The sequence below is a fragment of the Geotrypetes seraphini genome, chromosome 11 (assembly GCF_902459505.1).
Source record: "Geotrypetes seraphini chromosome 11, aGeoSer1.1, whole genome shotgun sequence".
Classification (NCBI taxonomy): Eukaryota; Metazoa; Chordata; class Amphibia; order Gymnophiona; family Dermophiidae; genus Geotrypetes; species Geotrypetes seraphini.
In genome coordinates, this window is record NC_047094.1 from 50,550,169 (window position 1) to 50,572,950 (window position 22,782).

Sequence of the window (22,782 nt, forward strand, 5' to 3'; positions counted from 1 at the left end):
TGTGAGCAGAAATAGAATAAGCTGATGCCTTACCGATGACCTGAATAATGTTAGAGCATCAGCCACATAATCCACTTCAGATAAAAGGAGCCGAGGTACCAGCTCATCGCCTTCACGTTTCAAAGTACTTAGCCTCGAAAGACAGGTACATGTCACAAAGGATGCCGCTGAGACTGCTTTGACTCCCAAAGTGAAGGCCTCAAACAGTCTCTTGAGAACTACATCCACACGGCAGTCATGTATATCTCGGAGCACCACACCACCCTTACCCGGAAGGGAGGTATGCTTAGTAACTTGTGCAACCAAAGAATCCACTTTAGGCTGAATAAAGAGCTGATGGCCATAGGCTACAGACAAGACATGGCTCTTACCACTTTGAGACACTCCTATGGAGAATCCCACTGCACCATGACCAAGACATTAACGTCCGGATGTCAGGAAAACATAAAAGACTGAACTCATAAGGGAAAAGAAAATAGAAGGAACTGGCGAAGAGTCTAAATTCAGTTCATGCAAAGAATAAAGATATGAGATCTGGCAGGGCTGTGATCTTAAATAAGCGCAGGACCATGGGATCATCCCCAGGATTCAAGACCATAATAGGATCTAAGGCGCCAGTCTGTGAACCAGCCTCCCCCGATACAGGAGGCGCATCCATGAACAAAGGCATAGTGAGAGACTCCATCATCTGTATCCCTTGCAAACAGGTCTCCCAAGGGCTGGGCAGTGTTAGCAAGGCAGATATTCCTTGAAGGACTGCACCCTGAGGTATCAATTCTGAAGTGCAAGATGTCTATGCTTTGGGAGAACGGCTCTCCTAGAAGGCTTTCCGCATTAAATTGATGAGTTCCGAAGAAAAAGCCCCACCAGGGAGCATAGAGTTACTCTGTGAGAGCTCTAATTTGCGTTTCTTGGGCCCTAAGGCTTCTATGCTCTTACACGCAGAATGGTCACAGTTTCTGGGAGAAGAGAAATACCCACTCCAGCAGGCTAGTCTCCCTTTCCTCAAGCTGAGAAAGCAGAGGAGAGGCTAAGCCAGATGCTCCCGCCTCCTTCCTGTGCAGCATGGCATGTGGTACATGGAGGCTCCCGAGGCGCATAAATTGTGCAATCCTGGCATGGATTAGCGGTAAAAGAGCCCAAGGACTCCATCCCAACAAGTTGAGGAAAAAAGGATCGATTTGGAGCTGTAGGGAACTTTTGGAGAGAAAAAAAAAAAAAGATAAAAACCCAAGATGGCTGCCATCAGGATTTTAGCGCCAAAAATTGCTGGGGGGAAAAACCCTAAACACCAAACCAGCAAATTTAGGATTTTTGAGGAGAAAATAAAGGGGAACATGCAGAAGCCATCAAAAACTGGAAATTCAGGCCGCTCCCCCCCCCCCCCCCTTATTTACTTCATAGGCTGTAACAGCCACTGTAACCTGTGCTGGAAAAGTGCTGCAGCTTGCCTCAGATCTATACAGTAGCTGGAAAAAGAGAAGAAATCAATGTCTCATGCTTAAAGTGCTTTCCAATGCTGATCTTTGGACTGCCAGTCAGACCTGATGTCTGACTGAATCTCCACCCCCCGCGCACCACCAGATGTGCTACGAGAAGAGGGGGAAACTCAGCTGGCACCTTGCAAGACACCGCTGAGCCTCCTACTGATGCCTAATAGCTTGCGCTGAAACCCCTGCTAAGCAATAGGTGAGGAACAGTAAGCAGGAACATCCCCGAGCTCCAAAAATACTTATGCAGGCTGGCCAACAGATACCACAAGGGTACTGGTCTGTCGGCCAGCTGCAGGCTTCAATCTGCTTCTCCACACTGCACTGACCTTGAATTTGGGAAGCTTCAAGCACCGAAACTGTCAAAAATTAACTGAAAAATACAGAGTAAAATAAAGAAAAAGGGAGAGCAGAACAGAAATACTCCTTCAGGCTCGCATGCAGAAGGGGGGGGGGGAAACCCCTGTAGAGCTCACAGTGAAATAAGAGGGTCACATACAAATCTGGAATGGATTCCTTCTGCAGAGTTCGCAGCGATGGGGAAATTACCCGCTTGTCCAGAATGATACACTTATTGCAATGGAAAGCCCGGTTAGTGCTGAATATCAGCTTAAATGGGCATGCACTAGCCAGCCAGTGAAAGCTTGGATGGTCACTACTGCTGCTTGTAGGAAACGGCCTGGAACTGAATATATCAGGTCAACGCTGACTATGGACAGTCACCTTGCTGCCCATCACCAGCAATATCCCAGGTGATTTTCAGCTAACTTATCCACATCAGTGCAAATAAGCAGAACTCTACTATCCTAAGGCAGTGATTCTCAACCAAGTCCTTGGATCACACTCAACCAAATTGGGGTTTTAGGATATTCACAATAAATATGCATGTCAGATTTGCCTACTAATAAAGGTAATGCATGCAGTTCTCATCAGGTTTATTTAAAACTTTGATATATCGCCTTATCAAAATTCAAAGCGGTTTTACATAATATATAAAAACAAAGAGTAGAAAGGCATAAGTTAAAAACAAATTATAATTATTAAAAAACAGACAATCAAACACATAGACGAACATTAACTTACCGAAACAAAATGAAAAAGGGTAGAAATACATTTGTGTAATGAAAAAGAGAATGAATATTCATCATGGATATTCTGAAAACCTAACTGGCTAGGTGTGCCCCAAAGACTAGGTTGAGAAGCACTGTCCTGAGAAGTGAAATAAAATTGCCAAATCTACATTTTAATGCCTATTTTTGGGAAACAAATCTGAATTCAGCTCCCTGTTAGAAAAGCAGGAAGCATGCATGTTCAGATTTCTAAGCTCTGGCTCCAAGATATTTTATAGGTATTATATTCTGTAAAGATGCTACTAAAAAGGGGGAGCTGAGATGGTTTTAAGAGTTCAAAACCAGGCTTCCATTTATTACAGTTACATTTATGACATTTACATGCAGAGCATGGTATTAAGGTGGACATCTACAGTAATTAGTTTCACTGAACTCACTATTCATTCCCCGAAAACAGATCTCAAAATGTGAAACCTGGTGTGTGTGTAAAGTTTTATATTTTGCTTTTAAGTTTCAAGTTTATTAGGATTTTCATATACCGCCTATCAAGGTTATCTAAGCGGTTTTTACAATCAGGTACTCAAGCATTTTTCCTATCTGTCCCGGTGGGCTCACAATCTATCTAATGTATCTGGGGCTATGGAGGATTAAATGACTCGCAAGGAGCAGTGCAGGGTTTGAACCCATAACCCCAGGCTTGCTGAAGCTGTAGATCCAACCACTGCTCCACACACTCCTCCTAATCAGCATATTTTTTTTCCTTTTCACAAATCAATAAAAAAGTCAAATGCTCAAGTTGCATGCTGCTTCTCAGCTATCTAAAAGTCTAAGTTAATTTTCTACAATATAGCATTAATCTGCTTTATCTTCTATACTCAGGAGCAGGACCACTGCAATGTATAGCCTAAAGGGACAATTGCACAAAGCCAAGCTGGAGAAAGAGGGATGCACAAACATCCGTTAGACTCAACTTAAACAAACATGTAAACCTGAAAAGGAAGAGGGGTTGCTGAAAGGAACTCTCTGCCTAGAATGCCTAATCTTCTATATTGTCCTTTCCAGATAAGTTAGAGTCAGACAACATTAAAGTGTTTGTCTTGCAAGGTCATGTGTAACCTACAATAAAAGTAGGTTTCTTCTGGATTATGAAATGGATTTCATATTCCTTCCCAACTGTATGTTCACATTACCTAAAGGATTTGATCTCTTGGGCACATTTTGATGTTCTACAGGGGAACCAAATATGTTGGATGTCATCTTGTGCGGTCATGTGTAATCTACATTAAAAGTAGGTTTCTTCTGGATTATGAAATATATAACTGACCTTTTCGTCTTCTCAGCTAACAGACACAGGAGAAGCTCACATTCCAACTTCGTTTCCCCCCCATTGAGAGGTTGTAAACTGAAAAAACACCATGAACATCTTCTCTCGCACCAAGCAGCATCATGGGGTAAAGACCTAGAACAATTGCTTTCGCCCACTACTTATGAGGAATTTAGGAAATGTCTGAAAACACATCTGTTCCTAAAGTATCTAGACAACTGATCCTCTCTTCTCTCTCCCCTCTATAGCGATTAACTTGTTCTATTGATCACTCTCTCCTCAAAAACGGATTTCCTGTCCTATTAACCCTCTTTCTTCCTCCCCTCTTAAAGTCAATCGACTTGTACCTTTGCTTAATCTTTGTAAACCGCATAGAACTTCACGGTATTGCGGTATATAAGCTGTTATTATTATTATTATTATTATGAAATGGATTTCATTTTCCTTCCCAACTGTATGTTCACATTACCTGGAGGATTTGATCTCTTGGGCACATTTTGATGTTCTACAGAGGAACCAAATATGTTGGACGTCATCTTGTGCGATTTGGTAGGTGCTAGGTTATCTTGAGAACTCCCAGATAGACTGCTAGAACCTCCTCCAGGGGGTTTCAAAACCCTATTGAAACACAATGAATGGTACAAAACAAGCAATGCTTTAGAAGTTGTGTGTGCAGTCATCAGACCTCCTGAGTTTGTGGAAGCAAATTTCTCATTCCAACAAGGTAGTTATGCTATAACTAGTGTTTAAGCCCGTTAGATTAACGGGTGCTAGATGACCGCTTCTCCTGCTTTTGAACCTGGGCAGGGGCAGAGGCAGAGAAGGGGCGGGAGGGAGTGACGGTGGGAGAGCAATTTCAAAGCCTCGGAAGCGGCGGCTCCTTGACCAATCCGTGCTTACAACGTCCCCACACTCGCGGTCTGGCTGGCTCCCCCACCAAAGCCCTTCGCAGTGGCAGCCCCTCCCGCATCCGTCCCCGCGTCCCAAGCCTCTCCGAAGGCCGGCTCCCACGAAAATGGTACCCCTCTGTCCAAAGCTGCGGCGGCAGCTTCCCTCAAAACACATTTCAAATCTGACATATTGTAATCACAAAACAGAAAATAAAATTATTTTTCTTACCTTTTGTTGTCTGGTCATTATTCATATCATGTAGGGGTCCCAGTCTATGGTTGGCTTTTGATAACTTGCTTGCCAGGGCCCCTTCTTTCTTCTTCCCTCCCTCCATCCCTGCAGCTGAAGACAGGCACCTCCCCCCAGTGGTCTGAGACAGGAGGGAGCAGTTAGGAGAGGGTCTGAGGGCAAAGAGGGGCTCAACAGCGCCCAAACACCTTTCTTTCCCTCCCTCCATCAGGTGCAGTGAATCCACCAATGTTAAAAGGAGCCGCGTCGAAATCGGAGGCCTGCCACTGCCATAGCACGTTCCCCTCTGCCTTGGTCCCGCCCCTTCTCTGACATATGGGACCGCGGCAGAGGGAATGTGTTACGGTGGCGGCAGGGCTCCAATTTCAAAGCAGCTGCTTTTAACATAGACGGAGTTGAACTGACCTGATGGAGGAAGGGAAGGAACGGTGGGGCAAATTTCGGCAACGGCAGGAATTGTTTGGTGGGCCAAGCACCGGTTTCTTTAGGCAGCCCCGGTTGTTTACTTGGATTCAATGTGAGCCGGGTGAGGAAGGCCTCCACAGCCTCGCGGCTAGGTAGGGGGACAACAATGGCGCTTATGCTCAAGCCCCCGCCGCAGCTCCTCTCTCGATCCTGGTGCGGTTCGAGAGAGGAGTCGTGGCGGCGGCTTGAGCATAAGCGCCATTGTTGTCCCCCTACCTAGCCGCGAGGCTGCAGCGGCCTTCTTCACCCGGCTCTCACGGCTGGCGGCCGACGAACCCTAATGCTGACATTGAATCCAAGTAAACAACCGGGGCTGCCTAAAGAAACATGGTAATCATATTCTGTTCTGAAAGCCCCCGCCGCAGCTCCTAGGCGGTTGAGGGGGGAAGGTTGTGGTCGGAGTTGCTAGGCTGCAGCGGATGTGTGAGTTGCGAGTGTGGGGCCTGTAGTGGCGCGAGGTGGAGAGCAGGCTGTGGTGATGTAGTAGGCGCGCATGCGCACTTGTGTTTCCGCGACGGAATCAGGGAACACGATTTTTTTAGTGCACATGCGCGTCCTACCATTTTATTATATTAGATGTAAAGCACAGTTACTTACCGTAACAGGTGTTATCCAGGGACAGCAGGCATATATTCTCACATGTGGGTGACGTCATCTACGGAGCCCCGATGCGGAAGCATTTTCAAGCAAACTTGATTGAAGATTTAAGTTTGCTCTGCTGCTCCACGCATGCGTGCCTTCCTGCTCCACTAGGGGGCGCATCCCCTCGTGGTCTCCAGTTCACTTAACTAGCAAAGAAGCCAACCTCGGGGAGGTGGGTGGGTTGTGAGAATATATGCCTGCTGTCCCTGGATAACACCTGTTACGGTAAGTAACTGTGCTTTATCCCAGGACAAGCAGGCATGATATTCTCACATGTGGGTGACCTCCAAGCTAACTGAAAAGGGATGGAGGGAAGTTGGCAATTTAAGCAAATAGATTTCGCAAAACCGATTGGCCGAATCGGCCATCGCTCCTGGACAGTGAGTCCAGACAGTAGTGGGAGGTGAAAGTATGAACCGAAGACCACGTGGCAGCCTTGCAGATTTCCTCGATAGGTGTGGACCTGAGGAACGCTACGGAGGCTGCCATCGCTCGGACCTTGTGTCCCGTTACTCGACCATGCAGCGCGAGACCAGCCTGAGCGTAGCAGAAGGAGATGCAAACGGCCAACCAGTTGGACAAGGTGCGCTTGGAAACTGGGTGACCTAACCGGTTTGGGTCGAAGGACAAAAACAATTGTGGGACTTTCCGGTGTGGCTGAGTGCGTTGGAGGTAGAAGGCCAACACTCTCTTACAGTCAAGAGTGTGGAGCGCCACCTCTCCGGGATGAGAGTGGGGCTTGGGAAAAAACACAGGCAAGACAATGGACTGATTGAGGTGAAAATCAGACACTACTTTAGGCAAGAACTTTGGATGAGTGCGGAGTACCACCTTGTCGTGATGGAATACCGTGAAGGGTGGGTCCGCTACCAGAGCCTGTAACTCACTAACCCGCCGAGCGGAAGTGAGCGCAAGCAGGAAAATTACCTTCCAAGTGAGGAATTTTGGATGTCATTTGTCTAGGGGCTCAAATGGAGGTTTCATTAGTTGAGCCAGAACCACGTTGAGGTCCCAAACCACCGGAGGGGGTTTGAGAGGAGGGTGGACATTCAGGAGACCCTTCATGAAGCGAGAGACTAAGGGATGGAGCGAGAGGGCTTTCCCTTCCAGGGGCTGGTGAAAGGCCGCAATCGCACTGAGGTGTACTCGAATGGAGTTGGTCTTTAGGCCGGAGTGAGATAATTGAAGTAAATAGTCAAGGACCAGAGGGACGGGGACCAACACCGGGTCCTGGCTGTGGGAGGAGCACCAGGTTGAGAATCTGGTCCACTTTTGGGAGTAGCAGGTTCTCGTCGAGGTCTTTCTAGAGGCCTCCAATATCTCCTTGACTGATTGAGACACGGGGAGAGAAGTCAAGGGGAAAGAAACCAAGCATTCAGATGAAGAGATTGAAGATTGGGATGTAACAGCGAACCCTGACCCTGTGATAGTAGAGAGGGAAACAGAGGCAGAGGCAGTGGATCTCTGACACTGAGTTGAAGTAGAAGGGAAAACCAAGGCTGGCGTGGCCAGCGAGGAGCAATCAGGATCAGGGTGGCTTGTACTGTTTTCAGGTGGACAAGCGTCCGCAGGATCAGAGGAAACGGTGGAAACGCGTACAGGAACCTTCCCTCCCAGTCGAGGAGGAAGGCGTCGGCCTCGAGCCGGTCCGGGGAGTACATCCGGGAGCAGAAGAGAGGCAGTTTGTGATTGTGGGGGGATGCGAACAGGTCTATTTGAGGTGTCCCCCACTGTTCGAACACCTGTCGTAAGGTCTGAGAGTGCAGTGACCACTTGTGTGGCTGGAGGAGGCGGCTGAGTCTGTCCGCCAGACAGTTTTGTTCTCCTTGTATGTACACCGCTCGAAGGAAGGTGCTGTTGGAGATTGCCCATTTCCAGAGGCGCAGGGCTTCCCGGCAGAGAGGCCAAGACCCTGTTCCCCCTTGTTTGTTTATGTAGTACATTGCTACCTGGTTGTCGGTTCGGATGAGAACCACCCGGTCGTGGAGCAGATGTTGAAAAGCTACAGCTGCGAGATAGATGGCCCGAAGCTCTAGCACGTTGATGTGGCAGCGATGGTCCTCTGCTGACCACATCCTTTGAGTGCGTAGGCCATCCAGGAGGGCTCCCCAAGCGTACTCCGATGAGTCCGTGGTGAGCACCTTGTTGTGTGGGGGGGGAGGGCCGAGGAAGAGCAAACCTTTGGAAAGATTTGAAGAGTCGGCCCACCAGCGGAGCGATCGTTGCAAGGAAGGAGTCACTGTCACGGGGCGATCGATCGAGTCCCGATCTTGACGCCATTGAGAGGCTAGGTTCCATTGAGGGATTCTCAGGTGGAGACGGGCGAATGGTGTGACGTGGACGGTGGAGGCCATGTCGCCTAGTAGAGTCATCATCTGTCGAGCTGATACCAAGGGTAGCAGTGAGATCCTTCGACTCAGATTTACTAACGCCTCTAGACGTGGAGGGGGGAGGAAGGAACGGAGGCGAACCGTGTCCAGCGTGGCCCCAATGAACTGCAGGGACTGCGAGGGGCTCAGTTGGGATTTTGGGAAGTTTACCTCGAACCCCAGACTCTGTAGGTAGATAATAGTCTGTTGGGTTGCTGAGATAACCCCTTCCCTGGATGGGGCTTTGATCAGCCAGTCGTCCAGGTAGGGGAATACCTGAAGGCCCTGGGAGCGTAAGGCAGCTGCGACCACCACGAGGCACTTGGTGAAGACCCGGGGTGACGATGCTAGGCCAAAGGGGAGGACTCGGTATTGTAGGTGCAGGTCCCCTACTTGGAAACGCAAGAACTTGCGGTGAGCGGGGTGCACTGGAACATGTGTGTACGCCTCCTTCAGATCGAGGGAGCAGAGCCAATCGCCTTTTTCGATCAGGGGGTAGAGGATCGGTAGGGAAAGCATCCGAAATTTTTCCTGTACCAGAAATTTGTTGAGTCGTCTCAAGTCTAGTATTGGGCGTAGGTCTCCCGTTTTCTTTGGTACCAGGAAGTAACGGGAGTAGAAGCCCTTCCCCCGTTGGTCGGGGGGAACCTCCTCCACTGCTTGCAGGCGAAGCAGATCTCGAGCTTCTGAGAGGAGTAGGGGTAGTAGCGTTCGGTTGGGAGGGCACTTCCCTGGGGGGCTGTCTGGGGGAATGGCTCGAAAGTTGAGAGAGTATCCTGATGAGATCACGCCAAGGACCCATGCGTCCGACGTGAGTTATTCCCAGTGAGGGTAAAAAGCTCCGAGGTGACCCCCGATAGGCAGGGAGCTTGGAACTCTGGCGGAGGGGCTCAGCCCCCTTCCGCGTATCCTGTCAAAAGGACGGGGATGGTTTGGTAGTTGCAGGCGGTTGGGATTTGGGTGGGGCCCGGTGGTGGGCTTGCGGACACCTGGGCGGAGGCCGGGAGAAGGCAGGAGTGGATTTTTGCGGGTAGCGGCGCGGAGGAGCCCTGAATGGCCTGGACGCGGGCGGTTTTGGCTTTTGCCGGACAAGGGAGGCAAATGAGCGTTCGTGTTCAGAGAGGCGTTTTGTAGCCGCCTCGATAGTGTCGTCAAACAGCTCTTTTCCCACGCAGGGGAGGTTAGCCAACCGGTCCTGTAAGTTGGGGTCCATGTCGACCAGGCGCAGCCAAGCTAGTCGGCGCATGGCGATAGCAAAGGCTGCCTCTCTGGAGGAGAGTTCGAAGCCATCGTAGGCCGCGTGGAATAGATGGAGGTGTAGGTTGGAGAGGGACTCTACAAGCAGGCTAAACGCCCCTTGGCGAGAGGCTGGTAAGTCAGTCTCAAAGGCTCTCAGTAGTCCGATGAGGTGTTTGAGGTAGGATGTGAAGGTGAAAGTGTAGCTTTGCACCCTAGAGGCCATCATCGCATTTTGATATAGTCTCCTGCCGAACTTGTCCAGGGTTCGGCCTTCCCGACCTGGGGGGACCGTGGCTGAGACCCGGGAGGGGTGAGCCTTTTTCAGGGACGATTCTACCAGCAGCGACTGGTGGGAGAGCTGCGGTTGTTCAAACCTCGGGTAGGGTACCGTACGGTACTTGGCTTCCATTTTGGAGGGGACGGCTTTGACCATGTAGGGGGTTTCCAGGTTCCTGAAGAAAGCCTGTTGGAGTACCGGATTAGGCGGTAAGCGAAGGGACTCTCTGGGCAGTGATGGCATGTCCAGCTCCGCTAGGTACTCCTTTGAATATCTGGAGTCGGACTGGAGGTCTAAGTCCAAAGCGTGGCCCATGTCCTGGACAAAGCGAGTGAAGCATGGGCAGGATGTTCCCGAGGCCTCGTGTGGGGTCGGTGAACGAGACATCTGTTGGGTGGAGAAGGACGGGGAGGCTTCCCTCGAGTATCGAGGTTCCCGCTCCGATCCACGTTCCAAGACCGGGGAAGCACTGTGAAAGTGTTCCGGGGTCGGGGATCTCAGACGTCTCGAGGAGCCCCTTGGAGACGATGCCGGGGTTCGGGGTACCGATCGATGTCGAATCGGTGACCTCGACCCGGACTCCCTCGGTGAAAGCCTGACACCTCGGATCGGAGCCCCGGTCCGAGGGGGAGTTCGGAGGATGCATGGGTTGGAGAGTGATAGCTCCGCCACCCTGAGCGGTCCTGTACGAGGTGTAGGGGAACGGTCTCGTAGAGTGGGGGAACTCCGGGCCTTCTTGGAGGTACGGCGGTTCAAGGTTTCTGTCGGTTTAGCACGACGTTTTGCCCTGTGGCGGTCTGTGGAGGGAGAGCGCCTCGGGTGCCTCAGAGAGGAGTCAGAGGAGGATGAGATGCGGCGAAGCTTGCGCACTTTTCCCCGAGGTGGCTCGACGCGAGGCTCAGACTGGTCTGGCACATGCGGGGTCGAGGTCGAGGCCGGTTGTAGATGGGCCATTGCAGCGGACAGCTCTGACGAGATCATTGCTCGGAGTAGGTCCTGGAAGACAGGCACAGACAGCATCGAAGGCATGTCCACTGCCTCGGTGCACTCCACCGGGGGCGACCTCGTATCAGAGTATTCCCGTGTGGTGGAGGCACGGCCCGAAGGCTTGGAGGGCTTCATCGGGGCTGTAAGCATGGGGCTTCCACCATGCGTCGCCGGTGTCCCCGAGGTTGGTTTCTTTGCTGGTAAAGAACCTGAAGAGGGAAGAGGGGACTTACCCGGAGCCGAGGCTTTCTGCTGTCCCGAGGACTTCGGAGTCGAGTCTCGAGGCGATGCCGAGGTATTCGGGGCCGAGGCCGGGGCCGACCTCGAGGCCGAGGTAGAGGGTTGGTCTGGGGTGAAAAGATCCGCCATGCGGGCTTTCCTTCGACGGAGGGCCCGGTTCTGGAAGGTAGCGCACTGGGGGCAGGAGTCGGTTGGATGAGCGGCCCCCAGGCAGAGGATGCACCGGCGATGCGGATCTGTGATGGAAAGAAGCCGCTCGCACCGGGTGCACTTTTTAAAGCCGGTCAAAGGCCGGGACATAGAATCGAAAGTGGCCGCGGCTCGAGTAGCCATGCGGCCACGGGGACCCGGAAGCCTCCGGGTCGGTCAAAAACAAAGCAGGAATCAAGTTGAAAAGGAAAAAATTTGCGCACAGCGACTTAAATCGAGAAAAAACAAGAAAAAATTGCGGTGCTAGAAGGCAGTTGGGGCAGAGCCTGAAAAAACACGACTTCTAGGCTCAGCGGAAAATTTTGAACTGGAGACCACGAGGGGATGCGCCCCCTAGTGGAGCAGGAAGGCACGCATGCGTGGAGCAGCAGAGCAAACTTAAATCTTCAATCAAGTTTGCTTGAAAATGCTTCCGCATCGGGGCTCCGTAGATGACGTCACCCACATGTGAGAATATCATGCCTGCTTGTCCTGGGATAAAGTAGTGTCTGCTGTGGTCCACGATATAATGGAGGCAGTTCAGAGCTGCAGTTTATTATAGCATGTATTGAAGTGCTTTCGTGGATTGCACAAATAAATTTACCAAAAGACTCCTGAGGCAGGCCCAAAACAAGATCGTGTCGAGTCTATTTACCAATAAAGAGACAACATCAACTGATCACCTTTGTTGTTGTATTTACGGACCTGAAGATAGTTACACAAACTTTCCCAGGTTGTGTGTTCAACTGTACATAGCAGGCTTTCATTTTTAGTGCATAGTTTACCACATACACAACTTTGATAGAAGCGGAGCATCAAGATTTGTGTAGCTCTATCTCCTGCTGCTAAACTGTTCTATTGAACATGAAAGCTATACTCTTTTTTATGGGCAGCAGTTGGTCTGTCAGGGAGCTGCTGGATCGTTTAGAGCAGTGGTCTCAAACTCGCGGCCCAGGGGCCACATGCGGACCGCCAGGTACTATTTTGAGGCCCTCGGTATGTTTATCATAATCACAAAAGTAAAATAAAACAGTTTCTTGATCATATGTCTCTTTAGCTATAAATTATAATATTATTAAGACTTAGCCAAAAGGAAAGATTTATAAACTTTATAGTTTTACCTCATGAGTTTTACCTCATGCAAAATTGTCATTTCTTTAATAAGACATTAACTATTTTTTCTGAGGCCCTCCAAGTACGTACAAATCCAAAATGTGGCCCTGCAAAGGGTTTGAGTTTGAGACCACTGGTTTAGAGGAAGGTGAGAGAGAGATGGTACAAGGAAATGTTGGGTTATAAAAGGGTGTGTGAAGGAGGGAAGAGGAAGGGGAGATGCTTGGCATGGTGGAACCATTTGGGAGAGACCACAGGAGTTTCTCAAGAAGCTCAGTAAGAGGATGGCGAGTACCGAGGGCAGAAATGCAATAATGGGTGAAAGAAGGGAATTATATATCTTCTACCCTATTCAGTCCAAGGCCTCACTCATGCCAGGATTCGCAAAAACCCGAGTTAAAAAGCGACGATCCAGGTTCTAGATGAGGGCTCTCTCCTGACTCATAATCTGGTGGTAGGGTCAGGGTATCCTTATGGTTATCTTCAACTGACCCATTATGTCAGAGAATTGTGGGTGGAGGGGATCTCACTGGGGGTTCGTAACAGGTTATGGGACTTGTTTACAGCAGAAGTGGGAATCCCTCCATCGGTCTCTTATTTCCATCGGATTATATGGGCCATCTTACCTCCTAGATCACATGTACATTTGGCACAGAAATGAGCACTGAGCTTGGAGTAATTGTGAGGGATCTTGATATTTGCCAAGCCATTGCCCGAATACCTAGAGAAATCACCAGTTCTGTGAGAATGTACTTACTGAAATCTACACAGAGCATATTTTACGCAGGTGCAAGCCTTCCATGCAGGTTTGACTACTTCATTATGTCATGTCCCAAATGCACTCAGGGCACCAATACATTCTCCCACGTCTTATGGATGTGTCCCAAGATAAAGCTATTTTGGACTCATATAATATGTTTTTTGGGTAGGCTATGGGACACCCTGGTGTCATCTTCACTATTGGAGGTCTTGTTTGGGCGAGCTGCTTCTTGTGGCATTTTTGGGCAGGAGAGTCCTATTGTTTCAAAAATCTTGTATGGTGGGTCACAAATGTATTATGCAATGCTGGCTGCAGGATGCTCTCCGGGCTTCTGGCAGTGGTGCAATCAATTTCATCGATTGTTGCTGTTTGAGGTCCAGGAGGCTCGTATCTCTGCAAAGTGTAACGGAACCTTTTTGCAGATATGGAACCTTGAGCTAGAAGTTTAATTCTCAAATGATCTGTCCTAATATGGGGATTAATGTTTCATGACCGAGGGGTTTCTGGAGGGTGTGGGGGTTGGGAAGAGTAGTTTTGGGGGTTGAGCATATCACATGCTGCTCAGTTGTTCTGTATATTTAGCTGCATGGATGGGGACCCTAAGAGTACAGCCCTCCCCCTTCATCTTCTTAAGGTTCTTGTTGGATTGTACTTTAGCTCTTTTGTACTTTCTTTGTCCAACATGCTTCATAAACAGCTTGTATTTTCACGGGTTGGGAGAAGGGAGCTTATTTTCTGCATAATGGATGACAAGAGCTGTATAATAGTAACATAGTTACTATTATACAGCTCATGTCATCCATAATAAATTTTGTTTATGCTTGTATTTTTTTTTGTCATCAATAAAAAATTGTTACTTCTAAAAAGTGATGGTCTGCTAACGTAGCCGTTTTAATAGCGAATCAAAAAAAGCGAGGCATTCTTAAAAAATCATGCATGCAAATTAGGTTGGCGGACAGCAGTGAAGATTCACTAAATTTGCATGTGCCCATCACTGGTGATAGCGATGGGCACATGCGCAGAAAATTTTTTTTCAAGAAAAACCCTCAAAAACCAGCGGGAGATATGTTCTCCCGCTGTCCTGAAATCCCAGTCGCAGCCTACACTCTCCTGCTGCCCTGAAATCCCAGCCACGTGTTACACCTCCACCCCCTCTATAGCAGGAGAGATGCCCACACTCTCCCACTGCCCCTGAAATTCCGGCCGGGCCACAGAGAAGAAACAGGGCATACTGTGAGGAGAAACAAGATCAGCAGCCTCACAATTAATCCTACACACAAAGCCAGAAGCTTGCTTGTTTCTCCCACAACCCTTTGTTTAACTAGCACTATAGCAGTTCTGAAAGGCAACTAGAGTAAAGAAGGATGAGCCAGTGAGGCAGGCTTTTGGCACCTCTTAAGCTAGCCCAATTCCAACTATTGATTTTGTTAACATTAAACGCCTTTCAATATCCCAACTAGCTAGATTAGCAAAATATGGCCTGGTGCTTGCTTCTATAAATATTCTACAGTTCTAAATACATGATGGTTCTTATATTAAGAATGTTTAAGGCAGTGCTTCCCAGCCTGTGGGGTTGGGACCTAGGTAGGTACTACAATAGATGGAAAGATTAGGTTCTTACCTAGATAATCTTCTTAAACCCACACTTAACCATTTGAAATACCTAAGGTGAAAAATGAGTGCCAACTACAACTAAAAGTATAGGACATTTCATAGATACCCCTAGCTGCTTCAACGTGGCATATGCATCCTCTATTCTTGTCAAGGCTGGACAAAGGAAACAAGATGTCCGGATTCTTCAGCACCTTTGAGGCAGTAAGCAAACAAATGAACATCTGACAGAGCGGACTTCACAAATGGAGTATGTCTACCAGAATGAAGATCATCAAGCTAAGAACCTAATCTTTCCTTCTAGTACAACAAGACACTCCACTCCTGAGTGTGGGGGACATATCTTCTAGATACCACAGTAAGTCTGCACACATCAATTTCAACAACTGATCACTCTCTTGAACCCGAAGGAGTAAAGGCAGGTAAGTGGACTTCTTGACTGATGTGAAAGCGCAAGACTACGCCTGAATCCGAAATTCTAAGAAATGGATCTCTGAAGGACAAAACCTAAAAAGGTTTTGACACTCGTCAGGTGGAAGTAATTGATACCAAAAACACCGTCTTGATGGTGAGGTCCATCAGGGAAGCTTGCTCCAGAGGTTTCTAGGGCACTCTCGCCACCGCCCAAGGACCAGATTAAAATTTCACAATGGAAAAGGCTGTCACACTGGAGGCCTCAAACCGAAGGCCTTCAAAGACCTGGCCACATCTGGATGTGCAGCTACAGTGCTCTTACAATCCAAGGCCCAAAACAAGAGAGCCCCACAATCTACTAGGCCTTTCTCCAGACCTTAGAAAGGGGACTACCACAGAAATTGGTGCAGAGCTCTTGTCTTCACTCTGAGCGCACCAAGTTTGGAAGCACTTCCAGGCTTTCACATTACACTGCTATAGTTGCCTTCTTAGGAGGGTGCAGACAACTCCATCTGAATAGCTTTTAAGCACTATAGCCAAGTGCTCAAGAGCCATGCTGTGTGTAAGACCAAAGTGTTCTGAATCCTGCAGGGCAACTGGACCCTACGTGAGCAACCAAGGATGAGAGGGAAGTTTGAGATTTTGATCCCTTTGCAGACGGACCAGAGCTGCACGTCACAGTCACCTCACCCAGTCTGGTGCTACTAGAATCACCAACCCCTGGTGCGCCTTGATCTTGCGCAGAAGTCATGGGCCATGGAGGGAAGGCATAAAGATCTGCCTTTGACTGGGGTTGAACCAGGGCATCCAGGCCTTTGCTTCCTGGCTTGCGTCTGACTGAAAAATAACCACCTTCTTTGTTGGCTGCTGATGCCATCAGATCTAATGTCGGGCGTGTCACAATGGAGGTGAAAGCTTCCTGCAATAGTGACCACTCCCCAGGATCTTCTGGCTGAGAAAATCCACTTGCACGTTGTCCAATCCTGCCACATGCACTGCCAAAAGCACCAGAAGGGTCTCTGTCCATTGAATCAGCATCTGGGCTTCCAAGCGTAGAGCAGCGCCTTTGGTGCCCCCTTGGTGATTGACACAGGTTACTGCCATTGCATTTTCCGAGAAACTTCTGCAATATGCTCCCAAACTCCTGAAGCGCCAGGCAGATGGCTCAGTTTCAAGGGACTGATCAACAACTTCCTCTGGGAAGGAGACCAGCAACCCTGAACTGGACACCCCTCACAATGTGAAGACCTCTGGGGCAACTCAAATCCTTCTGGCTTTTCTCTGCTGCTCTCTGCTTCTTTACCCAAGCTCACAGCAGAAAAGAAGAGTAGATGGGAGTAACAGAAACATGCTTGAAGGACACAGCATTTCTTAATAGACCAAAGAATATATTTGGAAATGTCCACCTCCTTGAGGAAACACACACAAAACAGTTTAAAAGCAGGCTGGTGAGCTGAATGTCATTGACCTACACTGATAAGCAGTGTTGAGGCCTCAAATGGAAGATATTTATGTGGCTGACCTTCAGCTCATTTAGATCCAAAGTGACCCCAGCCTAGAAATTAACAAAATCCACTGTTCTAGTTCATTCTTTAGACATCAGAGTCTCAAGCGAAATGCAAACATTAAAACAGAGATCCTAGATTTTAACTTGACCTTGAACCCTATACAGCCAACTTCAAACAATCAATCAAACTCTGCATTCTGTTTACTCAATACTTTCCAGAAATACAGACTTACTAAAAATATTTTTTTAAGTACTAAATAAACAAACTCTTTTCCCTGGTATCCCTTACACTATCATTTTTCAGATGTTTAACAAATGTGTTCAAGATTCTTACTTAGGAAAATAACATTGCCACCATTTCAGACAAGCTCCAGTCATACTCTGCACAATCGACACATCACAATCTCACCCCCCAAATCCGATCCCGTAAACTGTCAACCACTAATCTCTAGCTATGAATGTTCCATTCAATTTGTAGAATCTTCTAATTGTAAACTGCATTGAATCTTTCTAATTCATAGAATCTTTCTAATTCATTGTAAACCGCACAGAATCTTTCTAATTCATTGTAAACCGCACAGAACTTCATGGTCCTGCGGTATATAAACTGTTATTATTATTATTATTATACTCCATTCGTTACTATATAAATTAAGCAGGAAATATCAAGTGTCAGACATATGTAATCATTATCTTCCATGCCAGCAACAGGATGGCTTGAAGTACTCAAGAATCTCAGAGCATCAGTGACTAGTAAAGAAATGCCATATTGTGTCTTCACATAAGCTTCCAGACAAAAGCAAAATATACCTAATATTTAAAAGTGCTTCAACTATTACAAGATGTTTTACAAAATGAACAGATATTACTAATTAAACCAAAATTTTAGCACTTTTTTGCATAATCATTTAGATTTTTTGTTAGGCCTGTGACTTAAGCAATTTCTAAAACAGATATGGTTTGGTTCAAATCCTGGTTTATTTTAGGTTCAGTTGGGCTAGGAGTTTTGGGCAGGATGTTTTAACCCTGATGTAAACCAGACCCGTTGTCACTGAGTGAGGACCCACGGGCTCATGCCTGGGGCTTTGGAGGAATATATCTCTCAAAACTCAGCTAGGGTTAAGGACAGTGGCCCGAACCCCGGGAGCAACACTTGCCAAAAGGACTTAACCACAGAAGGGATGTAGATTGTGGCTCAGAAAGGTAGGTAGGTAGGTATGTTTACCATTTTCTATCCCCTTCTCCCCAACAAGCTCAGAATAGGTTACAGATTAACCACCACACAATATAGCATTAAGCTCTTAAAGACACAGCGTTTGGCTATGGGTAGCTAGTGGGCTGATGATAGATGTGTTCAGGGGAATCGATTTCTCCAACTACCATGTAACTAAAATGCTAGTTCTATATAGAAGTATTGTATAAACAAAAAAAATTAAGTTAGACCTCTTGAGTTATTAATGCAGAACATGGAATTAATAAAATTAAATCCTCCATTTATTTAGCTCAAGATATTAGATGTAGGCCAGCCCAGTGGGGAAACCCAGAGTCCTCCAGAATTTCTCCCCAAAATGTGTTTTAGAGTTAGACTTGTCCCACATTAATGAACTGTACTGCTGAACTATGAAGGCTGGGCTTCAGCTTCTTGGAGAGTGAAGCTTGATCAATTATCAAAAATATTGATCTCACAAAGAACGTAGTGGAAGCCAACACAATGAAGATGTCTTAAAAATACTGAATTTATGAGCAGACCTTTTGCAGAACAGAGGAGTGTGTGGCGCAGTGGTTGGATCTACAGCCTCAGCACCCTGGGGTTGTGGGTTCAAACCCCGCGCTGCTCCTTGTGATCCTGGGCAAGTCACTTAATCCTCCATAGCCCCAGGTACATTACATAGATTGTGAGCCCACCGGGACAGAGAGGGAAAATAGCACAGTTACTTACCGTAACAGGTGTTATCCAGGGACAGCAGGCAGATATTCCCACACATGGGTGACGTCACCGACGGAGCCCCGCAGCGGACAGCCTCGAAAGCATCTTGCTTGAAGATCTCGAGCTTTCGATTGCTGCATCGCGCATGCGCGCGTGCCTTCCCGCCCAAACTAGGGGGCGCATCTCCTGAGAGGATCCTCAGTTCAGATACCAAGCTAAGAAGCCAACCAGGGGAGGTGGGAGGGTTGTGGGAATATCTGCCTGCTGTCCCTGGATAACACCTGTTACGGTAAGTAACTGTGCTTTATCCCAGGACAAGCAGGCAGCATATTCCCACACATGGGTGACCTCCAAGCTAAATCAAAAGGGAGGAGGGAAGTTGGCAATTTAAGAAAAAAGATTCTGTAACACAGATTGGCCAAAATGGCCATCCCTCCTGGATAAAGTATCCAGACAATAATGAGAAGTAAAAGTGTGAACCGAGGACCAAGTGACAGCTTTACAAATTTCCTCAATAGGAGTTGATCTGAGGAAAGCAACCGAAGCCGCCATAGCCCTGACTTTATGGCCCGTTACTCGACTCTGTAGAGGAAGACCAGCCTGAGCATAACAGAAAGAAATACACGCAGCCAACCAGTTGGAGATAGTACGCTTCGAAACGGGATGACCCAATCTATTTGGATCAAAAGAAATAAAAAGTTGAGGAGAACTTCTGTGAGGTTGAGTACGTTGAAGATAGAAAGCCAACGTACGTTTACAATCCAAAGTATGCAAAGCCGCCTCACCAGGGTGAGAATGTGGCTTAGGAAAAAATACGGGTAGAACAATAGATTGATTGATATGAAAATCAGACACTACCTTAGGTAAGAATTTGGGATGTGTACGGAGCACCACCTTGTCATGGTGAAAAACAGTAAAAGGTGGATCCGAAACCAAAGCTTGTAACTCACTAACTCGACGAGCTGAAGTGAGAGCAATCAAGAAAACAGTTTTCCAAGTAAGATATCGAAAATGAGCCAAGTCAATAGGTTCAAAAGGAGGTTTCATCAGTTGAGCCAAGACCACATTAAGATCCCATACCACAGGGGGAGGTTTGATCGGTGGATGGAGATTAAAAAGACCTTTCATAAAACGAGAAACTAGAGGATGTGCCGAGAGAGATTTCCCCTCTAAAGGCTGATGAAAAGCAGCAATTGCACTAAGATGAACTCTAATAGATGTGGATTGGAGACCCGACTGGGATAGATGAAGTAAATAATCCAAAACAGAAGCCAAAGAAGAAGAAGTTGGCTGAAGATTATGAGTGGAACACCAAGAAGAAAATCTGGTCCACTTTTGACTATAACATTGACGAGTGGACGGTTTTCTGGAAGCCAGAAAAACATCCTGAACAGACTGAGAAAATTCAGCAGAATCCATCAGGTGGAAAGGAACCATGCTGTCAAATGAAGAGACTGCAGGTTTGGATGAAGTAAGGATCCCTGACTCTGAGTGAGCAGAGAAGGAAAAACTGGCAGAAGAAGAGGTTCCTTGATGCTGAGTTGCAGAAGAAGAGAGAACCAATGTTGTCGGGGCCACCGAGGAGCTATGAGAATCATTGTGGCATGATCCGACTTCAACTTGACAAGAGTTTTGAGAATCAGAGGAAAAGGAGGAAAGGCGTAAAGGAACTGATTCCTCCAGTCTAGTAGAAACGCATCCGCCTCGAGACGAAGAGGGGAGAAGATGCGGGAACAAAACAGAGGAAGTTTGAAGTTGTTGGGTGACGCAAAAAGATCCACCCGAGGAGTCCCCCATCGTTTGAATACTTGACGAAGTGTGGGGGAGTTGATCGTCCATTCGTGAGGTTGAAGCAGACGACTCAATTTGTCTGCAAGGCAATTCTGAATACCCTGAATATAAACGGCTCGAAGAAAGATGTTGTGTGAAATCGCCCAATGCCACAACTTCAGAGCTTCCTGACACAGAGTATGGGAACCCGTTCCCCCCTGTTTGTTGACATAATACATTGCTACTTGATTGTCCGTCCGAACAAGGACTACTTGGTCGTGAAGGATGTGAAGAAAAGCTTTGAGAGCCAGAAATATCGCTCTGAGTTCCAACAGATTGATATGACATCGACGATCTGTGGCCGTCCATAATCCTTGCGTACGGAGACCATCTACGTGGGCTCCCCATGCGTACTCGGACGAATCTGTTGTGAGAACTTTCTGATGAGGAAGATGGTGAAACAGCAAACCTCTGGAAAGATTTGAAGAGAGCATCCACCAGCGGAGAGACTTCTTTAAAGAAGGCGTCACCGTTATATGGCGAGAAGGTGGATCTAGAGCTTGCTGCCATTGGGATGCCAGAGTCCACTGAGGGATGCGAAGATGTAGTCTTGCTAAAGGAGTCACATGTACTGTAGATGCCATGTGACCGAGAAGGACCATCATTTGACGCGCTCTGATAGTTGATAGGGAAGTTACATGATGACAAAGGTTTAAGAGAGTATTCTGTCGATTGAGAGGAAGAAAAGCTCTCATGCGGACGGAATCCAACACCGCCCCAATAAATTGAATCGATTGAGTTGGAACTAACTGAGATTTTGGGAAGTTGATATGAAACCCCAGACTTTGAAGAAAAGAAATAGTCTGAAGGGTCGCTTGCGTAACCCCTGAAAGAGAAGGGGCTTTTATAAGCCAATCGTCGAGGTAAGGAAAAACTTGCAATCCCTGGGCTCGAAGAGCCGCGGCTACCACAACCAGACACTTGGTGAAGACCCGAGGAGAGGTTGCTAGGCCAAATGGAAGAACCTTGTATTGAAGGTGAAGGTTCCCCACCTTGAACCTGAGATATTTGCGAAAATTTGGATGAATAGGAATGTGAGTATAAGCCTCTTTGAGATCCAGTGAGCACATCCAATCCCCTTGATCCATGAGGGAGTACAGGATCGGGAGAGAAAGCATGCAAAATTTTTCTTTGACTAGAAATTTGTTGAGAGCTCGTAGATCCAGAATGGGTCGCAAATCCCCCGTCTTCTTTGGAACCAGGAAATATCTGGAATAAAACCCCTGGTTGCGTTCGGGAGGAGGAATTTCCTCCACTGCTCGAAGGTGAAGAAGAGCTCGAGCCTCCCGAAGAAGAAGAGGGAGTTGCGAGGAACTGGAAAGACACTCTCTTGGAGGGTGATCTGGAGGCACCTGAAGCAGGCGCAGAGAGTATCCCTCTCGGATGATCGTAAGGACCCAAAGGTCCGATGTAATGGTTTCCCAGACAGATGAAAAAAGGGAAAGACGACCTCCGATTGGTAGGGAGGAATTTGGATGGAAAGAGGTTGGAATGCTCATCACTGGACCGTCAAAAAGACGGAGCTGTTTTGGTTGGAGCAGGTGTCTGAGGCTTTTGAGGACGTTGTTGTTGTGGCCGTCTAGGTGGAGGCCTAGAAAAAGCCGGTGTGGACTTCATGGGGTAACGACGAGCTGGAGGTCTGTAAGCTCTAGTCAGAGAAGGTTTTGGTTTCGGACGAATCAGAGAGGCGAAGGAACGCTCATGCTCAGAAAGCCTTTTAGTAGCTGCTTCAATAGAGTCATCAAAGAGCTCAGAACCTTGACACGGCAGGTTTGCTAAACGATCTTGTAAGTTGGGATCCATATCTACAATCCTGAGCCATGCAAGACGTCTCATAGCCACTGCAAATGCCGAGACTCTGGAGGATAGCTCAAAAGCATCGTAAGATGCTTGCAACATGAATAGACGTAACTGAGACAGAGATTGAATAATGTTTTTATATTCAGAAAGGCGTTCTTTGGGCCAGTCTGGGCAAAAAGATGACAACTGCTTCAAAAAATGATTAAAATATGAAGTAAAGACATAGTTATAATTCAAAATTCTATTTGTCATCATAGAATTTTGATAAAGTCTGCGCCCAAACTTGTCCATAGTTCGCCCTTCGCGTCCTGGTGGAACTGTTGCAGACACCTTAGATGGGTGAGCCTTCTTCAGGGAAGATTCCACCACTAGGGATTGATGAGAAAGT

At 47.6% G+C, this 22,782-nt stretch overlaps 1 protein-coding gene across 3 annotated transcripts in view; it reads right to left on the reverse strand.

Annotated features, from left to right (window-relative positions):
* Window positions 1–22,782, reverse strand: part of JPT2 (Jupiter microtubule associated homolog 2) — a 55,986-nt gene that overhangs the window by 28,404 nt on the left and 4,800 nt on the right. For all 3 annotated transcript variants that reach the window (XM_033963160.1, XM_033963158.1, XM_033963159.1), the window contains exon 2: window positions 4,354–4,502. In XM_033963160.1, coding sequence (XP_033819051.1) covers window positions 4,354–4,420 — 67 coding nt within the window. In that variant the 5' untranslated portion in view covers window positions 4,421–4,502. The remainder of the gene's footprint in view (window positions 1–4,353; window positions 4,503–22,782) is intronic.